The sequence below is a fragment of the Aplidium turbinatum genome, chromosome 2, assembly GCF_918807975.1.
Source record: "Aplidium turbinatum chromosome 2, kaAplTurb1.1, whole genome shotgun sequence".
Lineage (NCBI taxonomy): Eukaryota > Metazoa > Chordata > Ascidiacea > Aplousobranchia > Polyclinidae > Aplidium > Aplidium turbinatum.
Window position 1 is genome coordinate 36,630,303 of NC_137473.1, and position 24,287 is coordinate 36,654,589.

At 36.5% G+C, this 24,287-nt stretch overlaps 2 protein-coding genes across 2 annotated transcripts in view; one reads left to right on the forward strand and one right to left on the reverse strand.

Annotated features, from left to right (window-relative positions):
• The first annotated feature begins 482 nt into the window (after window positions 1–482).
• On the forward strand, window positions 483–13,496 carry LOC145765161 (D(2) dopamine receptor-like). The gene is made up of 8 exons (XM_082576937.1): window positions 483–700; window positions 1,672–1,875; window positions 7,128–7,394; window positions 7,894–8,506; window positions 9,852–10,044; window positions 10,663–10,781; window positions 11,378–11,976; window positions 12,349–13,496. Exons 1-8 carry the CDS (start codon window positions 568–570, stop codon window positions 12,651–12,653), a joined length of 2,433 nt encoding a protein of 810 aa, XP_082433063.1. The 5' UTR covers window positions 483–567; the 3' UTR covers window positions 12,654–13,496.
• Window positions 13,497–23,243: 9,747 nt separating this feature from the next.
• The window catches only part of LOC145765268 (uncharacterized), a 46,588-nt gene continuing 45,544 nt past the window's right edge, over window positions 23,244–24,287 (reverse strand). The window contains exons 24-25 of the mRNA XM_082577067.1: window positions 24,069–24,202; window positions 23,244–23,578 (exon numbers count right to left, since the gene is read on the reverse strand). Of these exons, the coding sequence (XP_082433193.1) occupies window positions 23,437–23,578; window positions 24,069–24,202 (276 nt within the window). The 3' untranslated portion in view covers window positions 23,244–23,436. The remainder of the gene's footprint in view (window positions 23,579–24,068; window positions 24,203–24,287) is intronic.

Here is a 24,287-nt window from a genome sequence, read left to right on the forward strand (position 1 = left end):
TTGATACAATAACAAGCAGCCCAGTAGCCTACGCGGTATCTTAAACGTAAGATCATTTGCTGTTTTTTTTTTCACAACGATTGCAAAGAAAAGTCTCACTTAAAATCTACAAGTTGTTAAGGAACAAACGTTTGATAAATGTCAAGTGACCCTGTAGTTTAAAAAGACAGTTTCCGTGTTTGCTTTTAAAACAACAAATGAGAAGCGGACGACAACTCTTTTTTTCTTCTCGGAAGAACAGCGAAAGCGAGAAGAACAATACAGCGCGACGATCTCCAAAGCGTGCACTGAGACAGTGAGGCGAAGTGGTTAAAATATACAGACAAATCTGATTTTAGGTCGCAAAGCTCAAGTAATTTTTTAGCTGAAAAAAATAGAAAGCAAGACATGATTGTTCAGGCGTTCAATGCTCTTTACGTTTGTCATTTTGCAGGTGAGGTAGTATTGGTTACCAGGCATTTTTGCCTTTATTCAAAGTTGCTCTAAACCTGAAGGAAAGAAAACAGCTTTAAGGTTACAACATTTTCATACTGTGATAACTAATAACAAGAACTGAAGAAAACTACAATGAATTCAATGTCAAAAAAAGAAACGTTCGTACCTTTCAAACTAAGCAACGCATCAGAAGACCCTACTTCAACTCATCATTTAGAAAATTTTACGAACTGGTTCAATAGCACGTCATCAACTCAACGATCGGGTATTTTATTTCGTTCATATATTTTTTATGTAGATTTAAACTAAAAAAAGTTTTTTAAACTTTGTTCATCTTGGTGATTGTAAAAACTTCGAGTTATAACAACTTTTGCAACGCATGTAGGTGGCTTGATTTGAACATAGCTTTCATAGCCTAGTCTAGCGTCCTAGCCTATTAATCTACTTAGCCATATCACGAACATATTATGAAACCATGTAATCACACCGATAGTAGTAGCTTCAATTGAGTTCTTCTCGGATCCTGGCTTATGCTAGAGGGAACAAGATTCAGAGGAGGTGGAAAAAAGAGGAAGCCAACCTTTGTCTCCACGTTCAAGGATGCGGGTGTCTTGGCAAGACACAGCCGCTCGCTTTCGATGGATATTAAATTCATGTTCTTCCTAACATCAGCCAGGCGCTTTCACTGTTGAAATATAGTGATTTAGATAGTAGATCAATTGTTGCTTGACTTAAAAATCACAAATCCATCAGAGTCCATACATGGGCAAGGTCTTTATTATTGAGGTCTTCGTTAATATTCAAAGCTGTCATGATACAAAATCACACTGGACTCTTAATAATAATAATAATGTTAATCCGCAAAAACATCTCCATATATTTCTCGGCAGTCGAGTGTAGCAAAAGTTAACAGCGATAGACAGTGTATCGTCCATGAGGCTGGGCACATCAGTATCGCACCATTAATCCATGCTACATAGTTTTCAACTGCTGCATTTGTCAGTTAATAGAATCCTTAGTGCTGATGCCAGGAAGATCGCTCCTTCTCAACAAAACATCTCCACTTGGTCAAAGATGCCACATACTCCAATTGTGGTTAGACGTTATCGGTGACTGCGCCACTGCCCATGTTGTGTCTTTCAACTTCTTTTTTTTATTTTGAATTTTTACCCCAAAGAATGTTAGTTCAACAAATAGCTATCATCTACTCATAATAAGACCAATATTAATTTACAGACACCTCAGCACCTAACTACGTCGTCCTGCTGATCATTCCCATTATCATGGCGGTTGCTATGGGCAATGTCTTGGTCATAGTGGCAGTGAGCTTGGACAGAAAGTTACGAAGTGCCACCAACTGTTTTTTGACTTCGTTAGCCTTTGCTGACCTTTTGGTGGCCTTAACCGTGATGCCTCCAAGTTTGGCTATGATCGTGAACAGTAAGTTCGGATGTATTTTTAGTTAGGTGTTAAATCAATGTAAATGCAAAGAAACTGATCTAGGTACCCACAAGCAAGCTGATTAGGAGTGTGATTATGCCTAATTTAATTGGATTAGGTACGGAGAATAGTTGCAGGTTCAACTGTTATTTGTACTTTTTCTAAAATAAATTTTTCACCGCTATTTCACCCTTTTGCTGAAAGATGAATCATGGCTTTGGTACCAGCCCAAAGAGCAAAATGTCGCTTGGGCTTTATCTTACTTGGCATAGCTGTTATCTTGTCATCCTTGTTATTTAGCCTGATGTTATTTCATGGCAAAATTTGCCTAATACCATAGAGCATGCGTTAATTCATCACACAGCATCATTCATTACAGCATTTCATTTTCGACGACACATAATTCAATAAAAATGCAAATTTCGTGATTTGATGGATGAACGTGTCATAATGTTTGCACAGAAGAACAATACTAGATTAACAAAAGTCTTTGCAATTTTACAACAGAAAACACAAGTCAAAATTGCGGTTACCTTATGATTTTTGTGCGTCAAATTACAACAAAGAAAATCTTTCATTGGATTCACTTTGGCACTATTTGAATGGAACAAGGTTGAAGAATTCTGTGGTTATACAGTTACATCACCATCAATGACATTTCTGTGTTGCTTTCAAATCGCTTAAAAAAATTACTAAAATATAAGTTTGAAGCTCAAGAACTTCAGTGAATTGAATAAAGGAGTTTTCACAGTGTTAATCTTACAGTTTCAGTCCTACATTAAGTCATTGACGTTCTATAGGTTTTTAAACTTGAGATCCGTTTGGTTTGAGGTCCCAAACTTGAGAAAAGTGTTGGTGTGAGTGGAAGTCGATATATATGGTACAAGTGTAGATTATTTCTGCTCAAGATGTCACGAACAATAACAAAGCTTCAAGTGCTATTTCCGTCCTTTTGTTTTCCTAACGGCTTAAGGAGAAAATAAAAGATCATTTCTAATTTTCTCATAGACAATGCATGTAGCGAGCAAATCGTTTCTTTAAACTTTGTTTGTTTTTTTCCATGATAAAATTATGTAAAAATGTCTCTTGAAAATATGTTGTTTGTGTGTTCATCGAAGACCAGTCAGACAAGTTGAGGTTTGTAGCCTTCAGCTTCAAAACAAAAGCAATACAAAAAAAACTTTATAAAAGTTGCTCGCACTAAAGTAATTTAGCAGCAACAAAATTGCCGAGTTCTTTTTGTAAATAAATAAAAAAACGATTAATTTGCTGTCTGACAAGAGATACACATCTACATTCTTAGGCTAAGGACCAAGCTCTTTTAACGTACGTAGTCTTTGAAAGTGGATGCTATCGTGCAAAAGTGTATGTCTTTTGTGCGTTCTCATTGCTTGGTTCTAATTGTATTGGTTATACTTGTATGTGCCACTAGAATCTAATTTCTTGTATTTTAGATCCATCTCAGATGATTGTTATGTCCTAGCTCAGTTGCAAATTCTTGTCTTTTTTTCTAGTTTTTATTTTTAACAAATTCCTGTCAATTCTTAGCACAAATTCTCTCAAAAAAATCGCACCTTCTAATAGACTGTAAAATTACGTTTCGCTTGAGTCCGAAATTAAAAATTAAATCCAGTCTCATTGTCTCACAACAATCACTCAAGTTTCAAATCATTATCTCAACCAACACTTCAAGACAACTTTCCACTTTCACTTTACTACGCTGAAGAGATCGGAAGATCGAAACACTGGCCTTTGTCCGTAGTTACTTTTCATAATGTCTTTTTAGATATTCTTTTTGGGTCAATAATGTCTTTTTAGACATTACTTTTAAAGAAATAAAAAAGAGTCAAAAGGCATGTAAATTTCACTATGTGTGGAGCTACATGTACTTGAGAGGTTAACTGTTATTTTTTTATTCACTTGTTGATTCATTCATATCAGTTTGTATCCTCTGTGGATCCTTCTCTAGCATCATGGGCCAATTCTATAGATGTTTGCTGGTACACCCCTTCATTTTCTTTCTTTTTGTAACTCATAACTGAAACATAATCGACATGAATCAAAATGTTATAAATTCCAAAGCGTCGCGCATACAATAAATAGCAGATCTATAAAAACAAAACGAGGCTACCGGTAGACTTTCAATAAAGCAAAATCTAAAGAGAAATAAAAAATGTAAAAGTTGAGGTGGGAAATAGCAACTAGGTTGCTGCAAAAGTTAGAGTAAAAATGTTCTGTGGTGTTGCATAGGCTTTCAGGGAAACTTAGAAAATCCTTCCGAGATATCCCCACTTTCGTCTACACTAAACAAAACACATTTCACCGTGTACGTTAATTGATACTGGAATAGTTAATATCAGAACAACTTCTGGCATCCCGTTTGCAATCAAGTGATGAAAACTTTGCATATGACGAATAAGCATTTAAAAACTTTTGCTTCCCTTTGTCTTGGCAACTCAATTAGTTTTAATTTCATAAAAATAACTCAAATACACGAAGTCAGATCGATGAAATGCGCACACGATGCAACATGAAAAGTAAAATTCCATAAGAAAATGCAAATCTTTTGCTTTGCAAACGCAGCGTTAAAGCCAAAACCTGAAACACTTTTTATTGGAGACATGTTTAACTCTTTCGCGCCCAGCATCATTTTAAAATGATTTGCGGTTTAATGCGAAACGCCCAGCATCATTTTAAAATGATTTGAAGTTTAATGCTAAACGCCCAGCATCATTTTAAAATGATGCTGTTTGAAGCGTGATATAAAACTTTGTCTTTGTAGCAGAATATCTACAAATTTACAGGTCCCTTTTAAAATGCTTATTTTATTGATATTCTCGTGTTTTTCAAAAAAAAAAATTTGCTCAAATTTGACAAAGTGTGGTTACTTTTAGCCAACAGTTAAAAGAAAAGTATGTACTAAAGGAACAAGGCATGTTTGATTTTTCCTTGATACTTCATATCATTAGGAAGTCCACTGAAGAAAAAAAATTTTTTTAGGTTCTACAGAAAAGGTGGGAGTATTTTTTTTGTAAGATCCTTCATTTTCACAAAATTTTTAACAAAAAAAAAAGTTAAAAAAGTACACATTTTGAAAATACTGCATCTTCAAATGTGTTGTATTAGGAAAGTAGGTTCTTACATTTATAGTCAGAACTTGAAATTATCTTTACAATGAGATATTCCATGTCAAAATACGCAATCGGTGTCACGCGTGTCAACTCGTTAAAGTTAGAAAAAAAATAGCAAAAATGCCTGGGTTTTGCGGTCAAACCCTGCAAAATCGCTGGGCGCGAAAGAGGTTCACAGACATTTTCCAATCCGAGTTGTTTATTCTTCATCTTGGAAATTTTAGTTGGCGTGATTTTTTATCGACTTCAAACTTTTGGCTGGATTGGAAATTTTCGAGTTTGTTTAATTTGTGTCGAAAAGTCATACTAGTTGCCCAGCAAAGCTTAGTCAGAGCGTTAAACTAAAAGACGTGAAAAAAGTTTAGATTGACTTTTTTCCAGTTTCAATTTGTGCAAAGGGATTTTTAATGTTCCAGTTTAATTTTGCAACTCTGTTTCGCACGTCACCAAATGAATATTATTTGGCAATGCTGCCTTGTAAAACAGTCAGATTATATAATTCCATCATTGTTAGGTGGACACATTCACTCTTCAGCTTTTGTCAATCTCTTCATCCTGGTGTCTACTCAGAGTAGCCAAAGCGTTATCCATACTGCCATTTCAGGCAACTTTGGTTGTATCCGAAAAAGCTGAATACTTGTGGCGTTAGCTATTTTAATAAACAACTGTTGGGTTTCTTCCATTAAGGTTTATTGCTGAAGTTGAGCATCTTCGTTTAACAAACAATGCAGTGCACACTATACAACTAATGACTATAAGCCTCATACCACGCAATCTGATCTATTTTATGCCTCAACAATGTTGTGTATACGGACTTTGAAAATGTCAGACGCCGTAGAATAGGCCCTGGGCAAGGTTGCCGGAAAAAAGTTGCAGATTTTGTTTAGTTTGTCTTGAAAATCAAATACACCAAACGAAACAAACGTCACTGCATATATTATGTTACTGTTCTCCATTATATACGTGCACATCTATATAGCAGAGAAATCTACCTCGTTCATTTCTTTTTTGAAAAACTTGCAGAACTGCATAATCTAAAGTCGTTGCGAAATTATTTTTGAAATAACACGGGACGTTTTGGCGTGGCAGCAAAAGTGCATCACTTTACGTGTTTGTGTACATCATGTCACGGAATGGAAGAGATTTTAGTCTCTGGTATTGGGCAACACGAGGACATGCCGCCATAAACCATTATCTCACCTTTGTTAAGATATCACAAACCTCACATCGATAGAACTTGTTGTTTGTATGATAGTATATAATAGGCAATAAACCTACGATTATCTGGATGTAAAATCAAATTTTTCTCAAATCTAAACTTTACTCCTGAAAAAAGCGCATGCCAACAAAGCTATTCCATTGAATTTTCATTTACATTTGTTTTCTGAGAAAAATACTTGGGCGACTGAATGGGATATACAGAACACCCAATCTTGTACTGTGAGTCATAACTTTCTTGCAACTGTGCGGAAACTGAATTTATAGAAAAGTTGGTGTACGTCCACAAACAGTAAGCCTGGAGTTATTCGATTTGTTCAAATTTAAATCAATGTCTCCGAACTAAAAAAGACATCCGCTAGTGAGAATTTTTGTTTGTTTTTTTGGAGAAATTTCTGCATTATGATCTTCCGTGATTTGAAATATAGTATACACTGAATATCATTGTTTTCATTATAACTATTTACTGTATGAGCTAACTTGTGCTGGTTTGAAATACAAAAGAAATGAGATGACAAAATCTCAAGATTTAGTACTAGCTTAACACCGAAGTATAAAAGGGTTATTCAGAAGTTACATTTGATGGAATATAGAATACAAATAATTGATAATATCAACAATTTTAAATCGAAAATCGGTAGTTAGTATTCACTTTGGCACTTTTAGCTCAAAATAACAAGAGATTAACTTTTAAATGCATGACTTTGAGAGTGCTACACAGTCATAGATCTAGCTCCTATGACAATTTCCGAATCCAACAAATAAATTTTCAACTTAAAAAGCTTCTGATTACATTCTTGCTTTGGATGACCTTAAACTTTAAAGACTCCTAGAATAAACAACAGTAAAACAAGCACGAGCTTATGAGTTTAAATAATCAAAATGGTTTATATTGTGTTTCAGATTATGTTTGGCCATTCAGCGATGGAGTTTGTGGAGTATGGGTGATGCTGGATGTTCTCTTCAGCACATCGTCCATACTGCATTTGTGTATGATATCCTTAGATCGCTACATGGCTCTTTCCCGTCCTCTCCGCCACAGCCACTCCTTTGCTGGAGGAGGAGGTAGAAGTGGACGATCTGGTGGATTTCAATTTTCAATTCCAACCGAATCAAAAAAGTTTAAACGAGTTGCCTCAAGAACTATTTCTGTTTGGGCAATTTCTCTTGGTAAGCTCAATAGTGTGAGTTGTTGATGCCTTCTGTACATTAGCCTCCTCTCTGAAGAACTTAGACTACATTAAGATGCATTAAGGTCGAAATCTGCACATTGCAACATTTTAGCCAATTTAGCTTTGTAAACGTGTTAGCTTTCGAATTTGACCTCATAGGTCCATTCAAGTAATTTCAGTCACGCACGACGTTTCGTCTTTCGACAGTATGACGCAGTGGAACAAGTACCAAGTTTCCCAATAGTTTAGTGCCTTTTACTTGTCTATAAATAATCTAGGCTACATTCTTTTGGTGTGAGTCGATACAGTTTAAATACACTTTTGTTTGTTTTGACAAATAACTGAAGACAAGCTAAAAAACTCAAAACTTTTCTGAATGCTAAAACGTCTTGAGAAGTGAAATTAAAAATAAGAAAAGGAGTCCCTAATTTTGCATTCTCGTTGTTTGAGTATGGGTTCATATTTAACACACTACTTCAGTTCTTATTGTTTTTCAGGTATATCCTTGCCTTTACTGGTTTTGGGAAAGATCGACCGCAATTACACGTTCATGGAAGGAATGTGTGTTATCAACATTGCAGAGTTTCAAATTATTGGTTCATTCCTGGCCTTCTTCTTGCCGCTCGTCATCATGTTTGTCATGTACATTCTGACCATAAGAACGCTAAGGAAACAGGCACGAATGGTGTCGAGCATGCTGGTAAATACATGCAAGCACTCGCACCGTCGTAGGTCATCCCACACTCGGCGTTCAAACCAGTCCGCTGCTCTATTCAGAGAAGAGTGTGGGAGTTGCGTTTACACTGCGCGCCAGTTCCAAAGAAGTGAGTCAACGTTGCAGACAGAAGAGTCTGCCCAAGAATCAACGAGAGAATATAACGTCAAGTCGATTTTATTAGATCGACAGTTGTCAAGAAAGTCACAAAACACTGAAAACTATGACACCACAAACATAGATAAAGTTGTTGAAAACAACCGATCGTGGAAAGTAATTGCAGTGAGGCCGATAGCTAAAGTTTTGGACCAAGTCCATAGCCTGGTGAGGATCGGAGGGCTTCAAATGAAGAGGAAAAGCTCAAGTACTCTAACAGAAACGATAGATTATCAACGGTATGTAAGAGTTATCTTCTTTTAAATCAAAGCAAGCAGTAAATAATGGCAAACTAACTAGATCGCTAACAGGTACATAATTAACAGGGTTTAATTTGTGGTGGAGACTGGGTTCCCACCTTCGTTTATATTTTGCTTAAACATAGGCCATTTATATCAAAAGTTTGGCCAGTGCACTAAGTTTTTTCTTGTTTCCCACTTCTACTTTTAAACAAAGCTCCAGTTTGATTGCGAATAGCTGTAATATGTAGCCTACCACTTTTATTGCAAAACAGTTTTTGTAAGATGAAGTTTTTTTGTGGTAGCCCATAGCCCACTTGTATAGTTTTAAATATATACAGGAACTTGTCCAGATAAAGAAATTGTTCTTTCGATAGTGGATCAATTTTCAGAGTAATTCTGTTTAACTATTAAAATAGGTAGACCTCATGGTATGCGCCTAGGGTTACAATTCATAGACTCAAGCAAGCAGTAATTTTGCGCTTTCACTGCACCACTGCGTAGTGCGTATAGCGACGTCCACGACCACTGCATCATAACACAGCAGGAGTTCTAATGCATTAGCACTTTTTTTATTGTCACCATTAATCTTCTTTTCACCTTTCAAATATTTTCTTGGTTGCAAAATTCTTCAACAATTCGTATATCATCCATTGCACGCTAAACAGAACTATTGTAATTTATAGCTATTTTTTGATTGCAACGAGATTAGTAAATTGAGTTAAAAGCATTAGATGCCAATCGACAGCCCACACACGTAACTGTAATGCCCGTGAACAGATACAGCAGCGATCTTGAGTGAAGTTGTGGTATCGCATTAGGTTCACTGACGATTACAAAAAGTTTGATAATCCGAAAAAAAAATATGTGCATTTGTGCTATCACGAATAGTTTATTTTTTACGCAGTGTGAATCTATCAGTGAACTGTTTTCGTTTTCTTTTTATGTAAAATTCAGAAATAACAACGATGTCTTTGTTGTGTAGTTGAGAAAATGGCTAGCGAAGACGAACAAGTTTGCGCAAACTGTTCGTTGAAAAATAAACGCGAATGTTTGAATGTCAAACCTGTCATTGCTTGAATATCATGTTGTCATAAGCTCAGTGGCGTAACTACAACTTCGTGCCGGATTGGGCTGTTTAGCTGAAAGAGACCAATTTGTCACCGTTTGGTGCCAATGCTTTGATATAAAACTTGAGCAAAGATGATGGAGCTACTAGTTTAGGGAGTTTCCTCTGGAGTTTCTTGATATTTTGTAACGTTTACAAAATATGACTTCGCTTACTGTTTGCTACTTGCAGTCATTTAAACCCCAACATCACGACCAATAAACTTTTGTGTTTCAGATGCTCGTGTGAGAAAACAAAAATGGAAAGTAAAAACATAGAAAACCAAAATAGAAGAACCGAAAACGACCAATTGTCTGATCAAAAATCTAACGTCTTCTCCAGAAAATACCGATCTTCTGTACGGCGAATGTCGAGTTCTTTCAAGAATAAAGCTATGGCCAACATCACAAACGAGCAAAGAGCATCTAAGGTATAAATAAAAGGCTTAAAAAACTTTGTATTTGAACTACAATACAAAGTAAAAACTGTTAAAGGTTACTGGTTATCCTTGCATTGGTCATAAGTAGAACTTCATGTTCATTTGTTAGGTCTTTACTGGACAACTACAGTGTATGCAGTATGCACCTTTAACGATGAAAGTTAGAAATCTGTTTGCAATGATGAAGACTGTACGGCAACCGTAGGCGATCTAATACAGTTAGCCTACAGACTTCCAATAATTTTAACATTTTTATTTACCATTTCAAGTGGTGGATATAAAATTAGTAACTACCACCTAACCTATGAGAAACACGGTAAACCAGCTACAGTATTTCTCAACCAAAAGAACACATTACTATAAGCGTACTGCACGGGAAGTGTATGTGCATCCTTTGTCAACAAGCAAGTTCCTCAAATCACTAAGTTCATGAACACAAGTGACGATGCAAAGAGCCAAGCACCAAATAAAATTGAATCACCCTCCTTGTTCGCTAATATTTTTAAGTGTATCTTTGTTTTAAGTGTGCAATTTGCTGTATCTTTGTGATTGTTTTCTTGCTATGAGAATAAATGCAAGATTTTTCTTATTTTTTTAATATTAATGCAGGTTCTGGGACTCATCTTTGTCTTGTTCTGTTTATTTTGGTGCCCATTCTTCATCACTAATGTTGTTAGTCGTCTTTGCATTAGTTGTGATCAGGCTTTAATGGGAGAATTTATGAACTGGTGAGTGGTGAGCCCTATTTACTGTTTATTATAACTTATCACTAGGCCTATACTGTATAATTTTTGTGCGTGTGTGCTGTGCTTACATTAGAGTAAAGATTGACGATTATGCACTCATGACTCTAATAACTTGTTTCACGCGTCATCATTCGGCATGAATGTTAAAGGAGAATAATTTGCTTACAATATCGCTCAGCACAGTCCTTATACCGACGTCATCTTAAAAAAAAGATGTCACTAACGTGACAAAATTTTAAAATTTAAGTAGAGGTTGGCCAATCATTAACCAGATAATAATTTATGTGTAATCACATATTTCAAGCTGAAAGCATGAATGACATGGAAAAATTAAGGAAAGTTTGAACTTTACAACGTTCAAAATACTTAATGAACATCATTGCATGTAGGTCAAATGTTAACAGTATTGGAACCCAACAGTAGGGAGATCTGTAATCATTGATCGTGCAACATGAAGTTCTAATTTTGACAGTTCAGTCGTTTAATTCAGCTGTAACCCAATAGGTGACTCATAAGCTCTCTTTTTTTTAATTTAACTTAAATTAAAATTATTTTTAATTTTTATGTCACATTTGTAGGTTTGTGTGGGTTGGATACGTTTCTTCAGGAGTTAATCCAATCGTGTACACGATGTTCAGCCGTCGGTTTCGTGAAACGTTTTCTTTGCTACTGAAAAGAAAGTTTTCTGAGATCAATAGGCACAAATTTAAACGAAGCTTTTCAAGTTATGAAACATCCGGTGCATCTATAAGGAGTGCTTCTGGGATCGCTTTTCGATCTTCTTCAAAAGATTTGTTTCAACCGGCATCATCCCACGTACCTTCAGGAGCAAAAACAACATCTTCGCCTGAGGATAGTGAGGAAGAAATTTGGATACGAAACGTGAAATCAGCAAAAAGCTTAAAATTAAATTTTCGAAAAGACTCGTCAGAAGTTCATAGAAAAACTACCCCTGAGTCGACAACAAAACGAAGATGGCGCTCATCTTGGCATGCCAACAACAACAACGACAACAACTCAATGAAAAACATTACAAACAGGCCAAGATTAAATAAATCGATCTCGACGCAGGAAATGGGAAAACGAGCATTTCGAACCTATTCTGATATCGATGTAAATTGTACCATTGAGCGTCATGGTCAAAGTTTCAAATTTCAACCAGCAATTGATGAAAAAGGTGAGAATTTCTGCAAAATCTGATGACAATTTTGGTTTTGTTTAAATTTCTAAACTTTGGTTTGTAAGAAGAATAGCCTACTATCAAATAATAATAATGACTGTTTGGTGTTAAAGATTGAAAAATTGTTGAAAAAAAAAAGAAAAAAAAAATTAAAAAAGTATAGGCTAGAAAGGAAAATAGATGAATATCTGGGTTTTGCAAGTATGTTTGGAAGAGTCAGTTTTTATAGCAAGATATAGTCTAACGTTTTTTATACCAATTTTATCTCAAACCTTAGCCTTTGTAAGACAAACAATCATCACTGTTTTGTTTTTAGATTGCTGAATTTATTGAAGCATTTTTAGTCATTTTATTCAAAATATTTTCCAGGAGAACCCAATCACAGAAGCAGCTTTTCCAGCGACAAAACATGGCTGAGAGAGAATGAGGACTATTCCAGTGAGGATATGACATCTTCGAACGAAAGCGTTTGGTCTAGTAACTCAAGCAAGAGTTTCACATCAAATGAAGCTGCCGTCGATGAACATCCCGCACAGTCGAAAATTCTTGCAAACAATAACAAGAAGGTGGCATACACAATGACTGTTCTAACGTCACAGACAATGGCGACAGCGAGTACTCCACAACTTAGAAAAGCTGTTGGCACAAAAAATTCGGAAAACATTGCAAAATAACGTTCGTGTTGTGTTTACAAATACGTAGAATTGGCTTGTACTCAATGTGACAAGTTAAAGAGTTGTGCCCAGAGAATTCAACAAAAAAGAGGTAGACCAAAGCTAGGCTTGCCACATTTTTAATAAAAGTTCCCCATTTTTACACAGTAAGCAAAGAACGGTTCAATTTTAGCAATTAGTTTGTGGGATGGTTCCTCTTTGTCTGCTTGCAGGCTACTCTAAATTTTTTGTTCGCTTAAAGTCAAAAATAATCCGAAAACAATCAATGCAAATTGTAGTTTATGAGACTTTGTGAACAATGACAAATTAAATCTTTTGACGTTCTACTTCATACGTCATTACGCGTCCATGAACGATCATGCAGGTAACACGAATTTTGGTCGTTTCTTTATCGTTTTCCATCCTAAAATAGACTTGAGACAGCATCTTCCATTCCTTTTGTAGAAATGTTTCGATTCAAGCATTTTAAAGACAATTCCATTCAAACCCTGAAAATAACTTTTAACACTTTTGACCTTGTTTACAAAAACTATGATCCTCGCAAAAAGCATATGAGTTCACATATCAGGCTATGAACTGTAAGCCTGCACAAGCTACCACGTCTCTATTCAATTTTCTATTTGATTGAATATTTTCACTCCAAGGAAGTTTTCATTTGATTGGGCATCTTTACTCTGCTTTAAGAACCAGTATTATTGCTCACTGTAATTTTAATTGTTACAATATAAGCGCAATAAATTGTTTTAGGTGTACTATAGCTCACGTTCTCTTGAGTTAAAAATGTTTTTTTTTTTCAATTTATTTATTGTGTTATTGACAATTGCAATATATACGTATTGAAAATATATTGTCGCGTGTTCGTTCATCTTTGCTCGATTAAAAGTTGATAATAGTTAGTTATTAGTCCAAAACACGATTTTCAAACTTATGGACCCACGATACAACAAGAAGTGATTTTGAAAGGGGAAAAAAGACCAAAGAGCAAATGCCAAGGATTTGAACCGTAGGAAATACTTAGCCTATGACGTCAGAGACGACGAACGTCAACAATGACATACCGTCATTTGTTGATTTATGAATAATGCAGAGCTCTATCTTACATAAAAGTGTTGGAACACTTGGTGACTTTGCTTAGTATGAAATAAATACATTAAACAGAGTGCAGAAGCTAAACTGAAAGCTCTGTGAATGTGTGGAAAACTGCAATGTTTTTATTTACAACACTAAAAGAAAACTGGATTTAACAATTCACTATTGGACAAGTTATTCAAATCTATGCAACACATCGATAGTTCAATTTAGCACCTAAGATGACTTCATTTCGGAAACCTTTGCTAAATCATTCGTGAGCCTAGAGTAATTTTAACTAATCGTGCTTTGTTCCGTTTATTCACAAATCAGAGAGAACAACAGACAAAGCTTTAAACAGAAAAAAGTATCGGGAAATTAGAAAATGCAACTTTCTGCCATAACTAGTATAGCCTATCTTGGTGCAAACTTTGAGTAACCGTATTACTAATCAAACATTGTGATATGATATAAAGACTTTGAGTAACAGAGCTTGCCTACACAACAAAACTGAATAAAAACAAATGGTTAAGGTAAATCCAAATAGATCCATCTACTGTACCTAACAGACCCAAGCAGGTTATATAGTTAAAACCACATCAAAAGAACTGTGTTGCACTTCGAAAAATATACTGTGGCATCATTGCTCAGTCAAGTATAACAAAGTTTCAGCACTGACGAATCGGATTGGAATTTATCTAAACTTTACTTATCTTCAAACCATGTAGTCCTTGAGGGTTAGTTACAAAGTATCTATTTCAAAAAACCAGGTTCAACTCATCAAAGAGCAGGTGGTCAATACATTTCTTTCGGCCGTTTTCTCTGAGAAAATGGCCCCGTTTAATTTGTTACACCCTGGACCCTGGATAGAAGTGAGCTGCGTTGCTCAACATTCAGCTTAGAGCCTTAGACGGATGTCGACTCAGGTTTCATGTTTGGAATCTATCCATTTATTTAACCATCTATTAATCATCTTTATTTCTAATTTAGTTTGAAAAACCTTAGACAAACCACATTGTCATTATAATATATTTTGTTGAAGCACGGTTGTGAAATAAGTTTAAAATTCTAGATCTGATGTAGCCTATAAACAAATAAAAATGTTAGTAGCCCTGTACGGTGATAACCGAGTTTAATTAACATTGACTAAGAAAACTAATATATAAGGTAAGCTCTCAATTGGAGTTATGACCGGGGATGACGGTTACAAATCAAAAAGCAACTATTGCCTTGTTTGGTGCTACAGCGCTTCATCCATTCAATCATGCTTTTCAGAGAGTGTATTTTGGGTTGTAGAAACCGCTCTAATTCAACAATTTCTCAATACAAGCACGGATTGCCTGCGACAGAGAAAATCCACGTACAATATGCGTTATCAAAAAATCTACATTTTTGCGAAATCTTATCTATAAATTAAAAGCTTTCAACAGGACCTAATTGCCAAAATCTGCATTTTTTATGTCCTAAAGCAAAACACGATGTTTGCATCACAGCTCCAAAAACAGCGACCTCATTATGCGAGGTTATAAAACAAAAAAACTCATTCATCTTAATATTTCTATGATGGAAAGTTACTGCATTTTTTTTGCTCATGCAAGTCAATGTAACACTGAAAAAATATGACTTTCTACAAGTGATGCAATGCTTTTTCACTCGTTGCAAATAACTTGCAAATGTCTGGCGAAGAATCTCCAATCAACTCAGGTCACCTAACGCCTGACAATGACGACATTTTTAAGGTGGGATGCATGGATCCCTAGAATTCCATAGAAAGTTTAAAGAAATTCCATGACATAACTCCTATTGTATTTCAAAAAAAAACTATGTGACATCGTCCGGCTGAACGGTAGGCTAATTGTGACAACTGATTGTCAAATTTAAGTCAATTCATTTTTAAAGTTATCTAAGCCTGAAAAGAAAATGCTTTCCTTTTTTCAAAAAAGTGTTTTCTTCATAAACACAGGTTCATAAACATGACGCAAAGAAAATAGTAACTGCATCCAGGGGCTTGCTGTTACAGGTAATTTCATAGATAGCTTGCCGCCCTGCGTGGCACTTTGATTGTAACTTTCATAAAATGCCAAATAAATTTAATAGAACCAGATTTTGCCTGGTCTATTTCAAGATTTCTAGCGCAGAGGTGGCGGAATGGAGCTTCTATACATGCTTCGGCTGCACCACACTACTGACTGTATCTTTCAGAATTGTGGTTAGTTTGTTTGCTTCAAAAACTCAAACAGAGACAGTTTCAGTGAGTAAAATATGTTTGAATGCTGCAGCTGGGCGGCTCGGAAACATTATTAAGGTTCCTTGACAAAGTAAGCAATTTTTCACTGTTCCAGTCATTGGTGGAAATCTGCTTTTTCTAAAAATGTTTCTTTGTCGTTATGGAATATATTCTCCAGGCAACAACAACCTGTTTCACTCCAATAACCAGCTCACATACCTTTAGTAATATTCGAAAATGATTTGCACAAACTGGTCAGAACTGGTTAAGATCGACCACTATGGTTCCGCTGGAGAACAACTAGAATACACAAAGAAATGAAAACTCATTGTGGAACTTAGTAAATTTATCAAAGGGCTAGAGCGGACAAACAAGTTGAATAGCTTATTTTGAAGTAATAGTCTGCCATGCCCTAGTAAAAGGCTAAAATCTAAAACAAAATATTTCAATGTCAATTCTTCCATTGCATAACAAGCTTGTTTTTCAAAGGAAACATACGTTATTGATAAGTTCAAATAAGACAGAATAGAAAATTGATGGAAATTTCATTTTTCCGCTTGACAACAACACATGTAAACACGTCCATATAAAGTTAAATTTTTGTGACATAATCTTTTCACTGATCTAATCAGCAAATTCCGTAACGACCTGTAGACTCTTGTTTCACGCTCCAAAGGCATTCACGCTAAAAAAAAATACAAATTAATCGGAATCAACGCTTTTCATGATCATGTGGTAAACTGCTGTCAAACCTAAAGAGCATGATGCGTTCTTTAGTGCCGTAACTCCGCAAGCAGTCAATCACGTGGTATTGACATATTTTCCAAAATACTTACATTATCAAAAGCGCTGGTTCCGATTTAAAATAAGTAGACTTAAGCTAAAAAGTCCAATAACTGATAGGCCAACATTTTGAAAACTTGTTGTCCAAAACAGTATTTATTGGCTACCACAGTAATCTCATAGAATGACATGTCATAAATGCATCAAATAAACCAACCCTTCAGTCTCAATAGCAATGCAAAATTTGAAACGTTAGGAAAATTATTTACCTTATTTTTGTGTAGGCTACATGAAAAATCTCACAAAGCTTAGCAAATGTTTTTAACAGTTTCAGATGCTCGTTCTCTCAATTTAATCTCGTCTTTGAAAATGAAATGCACTATAATATAGGAACTGCTTAGTGCTTCCATCAAGAATGTATAGTTTTATGAATCTTTGGCTTTGTTGCAAAGAACCAGTCGTTTTTGGGAAAGTGAAAGTTCCTTCTTTTAAACAAAAATGTATTAGACTACCCTTTTAAAAAAACATTAATTTTACTGTGGAGACACAGGCTTAGCCTAAATGGTTTTCGTTAAAGTGAAAAAATGTTCGTTCAACAAATATGCCTTTATGTTGAAGAACACACCCGTTAGTGCGCTACGTAGTCTACAACTAATAAAAATTTAGACGGAAATATTCAAAGAATTTGCTAATGTTCTCGTTCTTTAGTTTTAGCTTAGCCTACTTGATCAGCAAGTCGGGTAGACTAACATACGGTATACCATGCAAAGACAATGCATTTTGCAAAGCAAACCGAATTCTGTAGTTTAATTTGCGCAGCAAAAATTCAATAACAGGGCATAGCCTACCCCTACAGGAGATAAAATTCAATTTACCTTGAAACACCTTATGCTTTGAATCTAATGAAATTCATAAGAATTGTATTCGAGCTTGCGCTTAGTAGCTTGTCACGCATGCAACAAAAGATAAATTATTTTATTCTATGAAAATGGCAATTACGTTAGATCAACCGTATCGGGCAATAACGATGGTCTAACTCAGTGATTTTCAAACTTTGAAACAACGTTATGCACTTGTTTATTTCGCAAAAATTTCATCCGCACAAAACAAGAATAGTTAATTTTCAGCTATTTGCTTTCTCTGTTTATGGAATAACAATGTAAAAATGTATTCAATAAAATCATGCTACTAAGCTGATTTTAAGTCGATGGCTTATGTTGTAATGCAGTGTTTTTTAAACTTTTTTAGTCCATCGCCCCCTTTTCGTTATTGAAATAAAATTTTGCCCCCCTAATTCTGTAAAGTAAAATAAACATTGATAATTAAATAGAGTGATAGACAAATTTAGTTTTAGGAACTTAATCAACGAAATTGACAGTAACATGAATACATGATAATGTTCAATGGGATGGATGAGCTTGGCGACTTTTACAAAGTTTTGAAATGTTTGGCGACATCTTCGTAAGATAGAGTCGACGATCATCCCGTTTATGAACTAACAAGCATGTCTTTGCTTTAAAAGCATCAATGCCACAGCCGAAAACCCCTTTTCAACCATATGTGAAGTAGGAAACGACAAAATTCACATTCTTCTAGCTTCTTTCCAGAGAAGCTCATATTTGCCAGCAACCTGGCACCAAAACAAATCGTATCGATCATTTCTGAATTTCACTCTTGACTCATCATCTGTTTGCATATCAATGAACTGCTCTTGAAATTCCACTTCTACAGTATGTCTGTAGGTTCGGTAGAAAATGGTTGTACCACCCAGTTTGGAACATGGAAGTCCACGACATCTGGAAAGCGAAGTTCCATGTCTTTATGAAGCATGTCTAAATGTGAGCAGTATTTTTGCCGTTGTTCTTCTGTAATAACATTCTCGCTCAAATTGGGAAACTGAGACATTTTGACCTGCGCTTTTATCTTGTTGACGCATTTTATCCCAATATTCAGTGATTCATGCAGTTCAGGACTGAGATTACGGGCAACCAAATGCTCACGGTGAATTACACTATGAAATACAATAAGTCCAGGAATTGCTCTTTTCATCAGTGCAATGAACCCTCGATGCTTTCCAACCATTGCCGGAGCACCATCAGTTGCGCATTGTAGAATATTCTTCAGTGGAATCCCCTTCTCTTCGTAGAAGTTTTTTACTGCATTAAAGATGCTTGATGCCCGAATATCTGTAAGAAGACTGAGCGCAAAAATCATTTCTTCTTGTTCTCATATTATGAACAAAACGCATATATCCAAGCAGCAGCGATACATTATCGGTCAAGGTGGAGTCATCTATTTGCAGTAAATAGTTTGCGCGTTGGACATTTGTTAGCGCGTTGAACTGTTATTGGTGGTTTGATAAATTCGCCCTCTTCGAGTGTTTTCGCCCCCCGATCGCCCCCTTTGATTTTTTAGCCTCCAGGGGGGCGATTTCGCCCACTTTGAAAAACGCTGTTGTAATGGATTGATCTGACTTCAACTCTGATTTAGCCTACTTCACTCGAGTCGTTACTGCTTTCGGTAAGTAGGTCTTACAATTTGAAAAACTTGAAAAAAAATTTTTTGGTCACAACAATAATCGGCACAATGGGTTAGTGGTTTGAGTGCTCGCCTCTGCATCCGTCGTTGTGGATTTGATGAGCACTCTGCTCTCACTGTCGAGGGATAAGCTTGTTACCCAGGGACGTATCCTCAAGGGAAGCATTGCTTCCCCTGTCAAAATTGAAAATAGAGAAGGTGATATTTTTCAGTAAAACGATTTCATAATTTCTTTACCTGAATACAATATTAAAACAGCTTCTAACCCATGTCCCCGTATGATTTCAGCTGGGTTTTAATTTAAAGAAAGTTTGAAGCTTACGGAAGCAGAGATTCGTACCGCATCCCTTGCTCTCATTTTTGCTATACGAAGAAGCAAGTAAGAAACAAAGGAAAAAAGCAGTGCAAAGTTTACGCGATTTAGGTTTCTTTTCACTAATCTGTGGAAGCAGTTTCCGAATCGCGTAGGCCTACTCTGTTGAGCAGTAGTGCACCCAGAAAAAAGTTTAGGCAGGGGCTAATTCAGAAATGTCGGCTGAGTGATTTGTGACAATACTGACAGCAGTGGTGTATACTGGTGGGTTGAGCAAGGGAAGCAATGAAAGTTGTGGGAGTAAAAGCGTGCCGAAGGCACGCGTATCCTAGGGGGGGTCCGGGGGCATGACCCCCCGGAAAATTTTTGCAAAATTACACTTGAATAATGGATTATAGTGCTTTCTGGAAACACTTTTAGGGTAATATTTGTATGAAATTTATTAGCAGATAAACAGCTATTAACTTAAAATGAAAGGTATAGTTCTTACACGAACGGGCAAAAACTGCGGCTCAAATTAGAAAACATCAAAAATTCAGCTTAACTGCTCAGTTACAGCTACCTACTGCTGTAGGCTAGTAGCCAGGATAACAGTGTAAATCTAATCTTAGGCTCAAACTTTTCCTTGCAAGGCAGATATAACCCCAAAGCCTTAGATTTTCTCATTACGCACCGGAATAATACATTGCTTCTACAGATTAGTTGAAAGAAACGTAAATCGCGTAAACTTCCCTCTGCTTTTTTCCTTTGTTTCTCACCTTGTTTCTTCTTATAGCAAAAACGAGAGGAATGGATGCGGTACGAATCTCTGCTTCCGTAAGCTTCCAACTTTTTTTTAATTAAAAGCTAGACGGGACATGAGTTAGAAACTGTTCTAATTCGTATTCAGATAAAGAAATTACGAAATCGTTTAATGAAAAATACTATCTTTTTTTTTCTCCAATTTTGGTAGGGGAAGCAATGCTTCCCTTGCTTCCATTAAGGATACGCCCCTGAGTGACAGTGACAATAGGCCAATACCCATCCCTTTGATTAATATTTAAGGCACTCACGGCCCACAACCCACCGGTTGCCGATACATCAGGATTTGTTCTCTCAATCAGATTAGATGTTAGCCTAATGAACCCCATGCTACTAGCACCATCAGCTTCCTCATTCTTACGTCTACTCTCGCAATCTTCTATAGATCTTGACTTTTTCCTCATGTATGACAAAATAGAATTAGCTTCCTGTTTGCCAATACAAATAAGTGCGAAAACAACAACTAGCACGAAAACAGTTTGAAACAAAACACTAATTTTGTAAACATTAAATTTGATGTGAACATTTTTCCTACTTACAAAACATTCAAAATTAGTTCGTATTTTCAACTGAAGTCCTAGACGCCTTCGTCTTTCTGCTCAAATTTCATATACAGTTTTACATGTCCGTGTGCTTCAGCATCGACGTACGGTACATCGGTATGTCCACCAGACATTTGACGACGAGAGCATCTAAACTTTAAAAGTGCCATCAAAGACCATATCATGGAGTGTTCTTTTTGTACCGATCGAAAATTCTCTGCTGACTCATTTAAAATTTTACGCAAAAGCAAATCCCAATTTGACATCAAAATTCTGGAAGCAGTGTTAATCAAAAGCTACAACCCAAATTTAAACAAAAAGTTAACTTATTTGTTGGAGGCGTGTTTATTTTTCTCAACATTTATTTGGGGAACATACAAAAACTTGATTTTTGGTGGCGGGTTTGGGGGGGCGTTGAGCCCCCTTAGCCCCATGCTGGGTGCGCTACAGCTGTTGAGTAGGCTATTGTACCGGTACGTGATGAGAAAATCTAAGGCGCTATTAGGGTTATATCGACCTCGTGAGGAAAAGTTTTGAGCCTATAGTTAGTTTTACACTGTTATCCTGGCTGGGTAGACTTTGGCATAAAACAGGATATGTGAGGTCTAGGCTAGACTTGACTGAAATGAATACTGGCTTAAGCTACTACTGCAGTAGGTAGCTGTAGCTGAACAGTTTACCTGAATTTTTGTGTAGCTGAGTTTTTGGTGTTCTCTAATTTTAGCCGAAGTGTTTGCCCGTTCGTGTGTAAGAGCTACCTTTGATAAGTTAATAGCTGTTTGTTTGCTAATAAATTTCATACAAATATTACCCTAAAAGTCCAGAAAGCACTAGGCCTATAATCCATTATTTGAGGGTAATTTTGCAAAAATTTTCAGGGGTGGCATATCCCATGCCCCTCCATAGAAATACGCGTGCCTTCGGCTCGCTCTGGTCCCTGAAAGTTTTATTGCTTCCCTTGCTCAATCCACCAGGATACGCCACTGCTGTTACCCTATGGGCTGTGCGAATTACGTTCGATCCTTTAAAAAAACCTGCAGTTGATTGCAATTCAAGAGCTCTCAACCTTATGAGACTGGGAAGGAGTCCCAATTACTCAGCAAACAACAACGAAAATTATTATCATGTATAAAAATTAGGAAAATTAGCATTTTTTAATCAACCACTTAGCCTAAGTAGCCTATATTAGGGACTACTGAATATTTCAGATCAGTTACTAATTTCTAGTGCATTAAATGCCTCTTGAGCCAAGTAGGCTAGCTAGTGGAATTAAAAAAAAAAACTTTAAGAGCTTAGATGACTAGGTCTTTTGAAAATCTATCAAGATCTCCGACCTAAAATTCAGTGTGCTTTTTTCACGCGGTTAAACCATTAGCCTCGTAAACGTGTTACAAAACAGCCAAACGCTCTTTTCTAGTGTAAAATTTAACAAATAGCACACTTCTAAATTACGCAACCGCAAGCAAAACTAGCCCAAAACCCGCAACTGCTGAATTTTCTCGCGATTTTGAATAATAACTAGCCCAATTCCGGGAAAAAAAAACGCGGGACTGGCAACCCTATAATGAAGCATATTTAAAAAGAATAAAAACTAAATTGGCATGAGGAAATCAGACACACGGCTATTGCTTTCAATATGACTTATTTGAATTATTGCACAAACAGAATAGTAAAAATCTTGGACGATTTTCATCCGCACCACTTTTGTCATCGCATTACAATAGTTTTTATTCGCACAAGTGGGTAGCCTACCATCCCACGGGTTGAAAAGTGCTGTTCTAAAAATGGATTTGGTCAAGCGCAAAGGCTACCACCAGAGTAGAACGTGGCTAGTTAATTTACGATATCTTTTTGCAAAAATTTGGGCGCTCAACAACTAAACCTAAAAAAAGTTATGCTCACGTGGCGTTGCAGAGTCAGTGCTACAGGCTAATAAGTTTATAGTCGCAAACTGGCTAAATTATTTGTGCTCCAAGCGATCTAGATAAGCACTCTTTGTCCACTACCGGTATATACTTGCATGGCCCATCTGGCCAATTTTAAGAAACTTTTGGCCCTCGAACCAAAAAGTTTGCTCACCCCTACCCTAAATGATGAACCAGAAAGGGCTTTAAATATGCTTTGGACTCCGAAAATAAACTTCTCATCAAACTTGATTTCGGGTATCCAAAAACTATTTTTCGAAAAGCCTTTCTTTAACTAAGTCTTTCAAGATAGAATTGGAATTATTAGTCAACTTTTTTTCTCTGAAAATAAAGTGGCCTACCTTCAGATAATCACAAAGGTTTATCAACTTTTAAATCACAAAAGAGACAACATACAATTTAAATCTTTATTCTGTGACACAAAAGCAGCAACAACCAAGGTAGCAGTGAAGACGCAGGATAACGACGCACGTACAATCGTACATACAACGACGAATGAGCCAGACATTCAGTTCTCAATTTCGCAACGAGATTGCACGCAATGAATTCATTAATAGATCAGTTTACATTTCCGGCCTTAACATATTCAAAGAATGAAAGGAGTTTCTTTTCCTAAATTAGAATCACTGAGCACATCAAAAGAAGAATGATGAAGGACAGCTCGGGCGACATCTTCCACCTCGATCTTCTCAGGAAGCACTCTTTGCACGGAACCGTCACCGTCTCTCCTGCGATGAAGAAAAGTTAAAAACAAAGATCTGGTGCGTGCAACTTCGATCGCACTCACGCTAACGTGGCGCTTAATGAAACGTCGAGACACGGCCACAATATAAAATTTAATTTTAAGCAAACTTAGTTTTAGCTTATTCAGGCAAAAAATCGCACGTTTTCGACTCCATGGACCAGCGTAAAAAATCCGAACACACAATGAGAATGATTTGACCTCTTCGCAGTAGCGTGGTCAGGAGAGTACCGGGGGTACTTTTGGAAACGGCCTTAGCATGATTTTAAGGGATTGGAAACTTGAAGAAACCGCCGCGTTTCCTTTGGATATAGAGCGTTTTTCTTATTTCGGGTCCGAGAGTGTTATTTTAACGTATTTTTCTTCAAATAGTTGAGCAACAGAAGTGCTTCTATCGTGTTGATGGAGTACTTGTAACACTGAAAGATAGAAGCGACAAATCACACAAAAAATAAAAGGGTAAAAAAATTGACAACCTTAAGATGGCGGATGCCAACGATTCGGTGGCCAAGTCTTTGGTGAACAACTGGAGAGCCTTGGCAAGGATGGCTTGGCACAGAGGAGCATTGATTGCATCGGATATCGGCACATCGTCAAACTTCAAGCCGATCTGATGGAGATAAATCATTACTCGCTGCGGTGTTTATTGCCTGCGTGCCTTGCACTCAGCATCGAATGCAGCGAAAGGTGAAAGC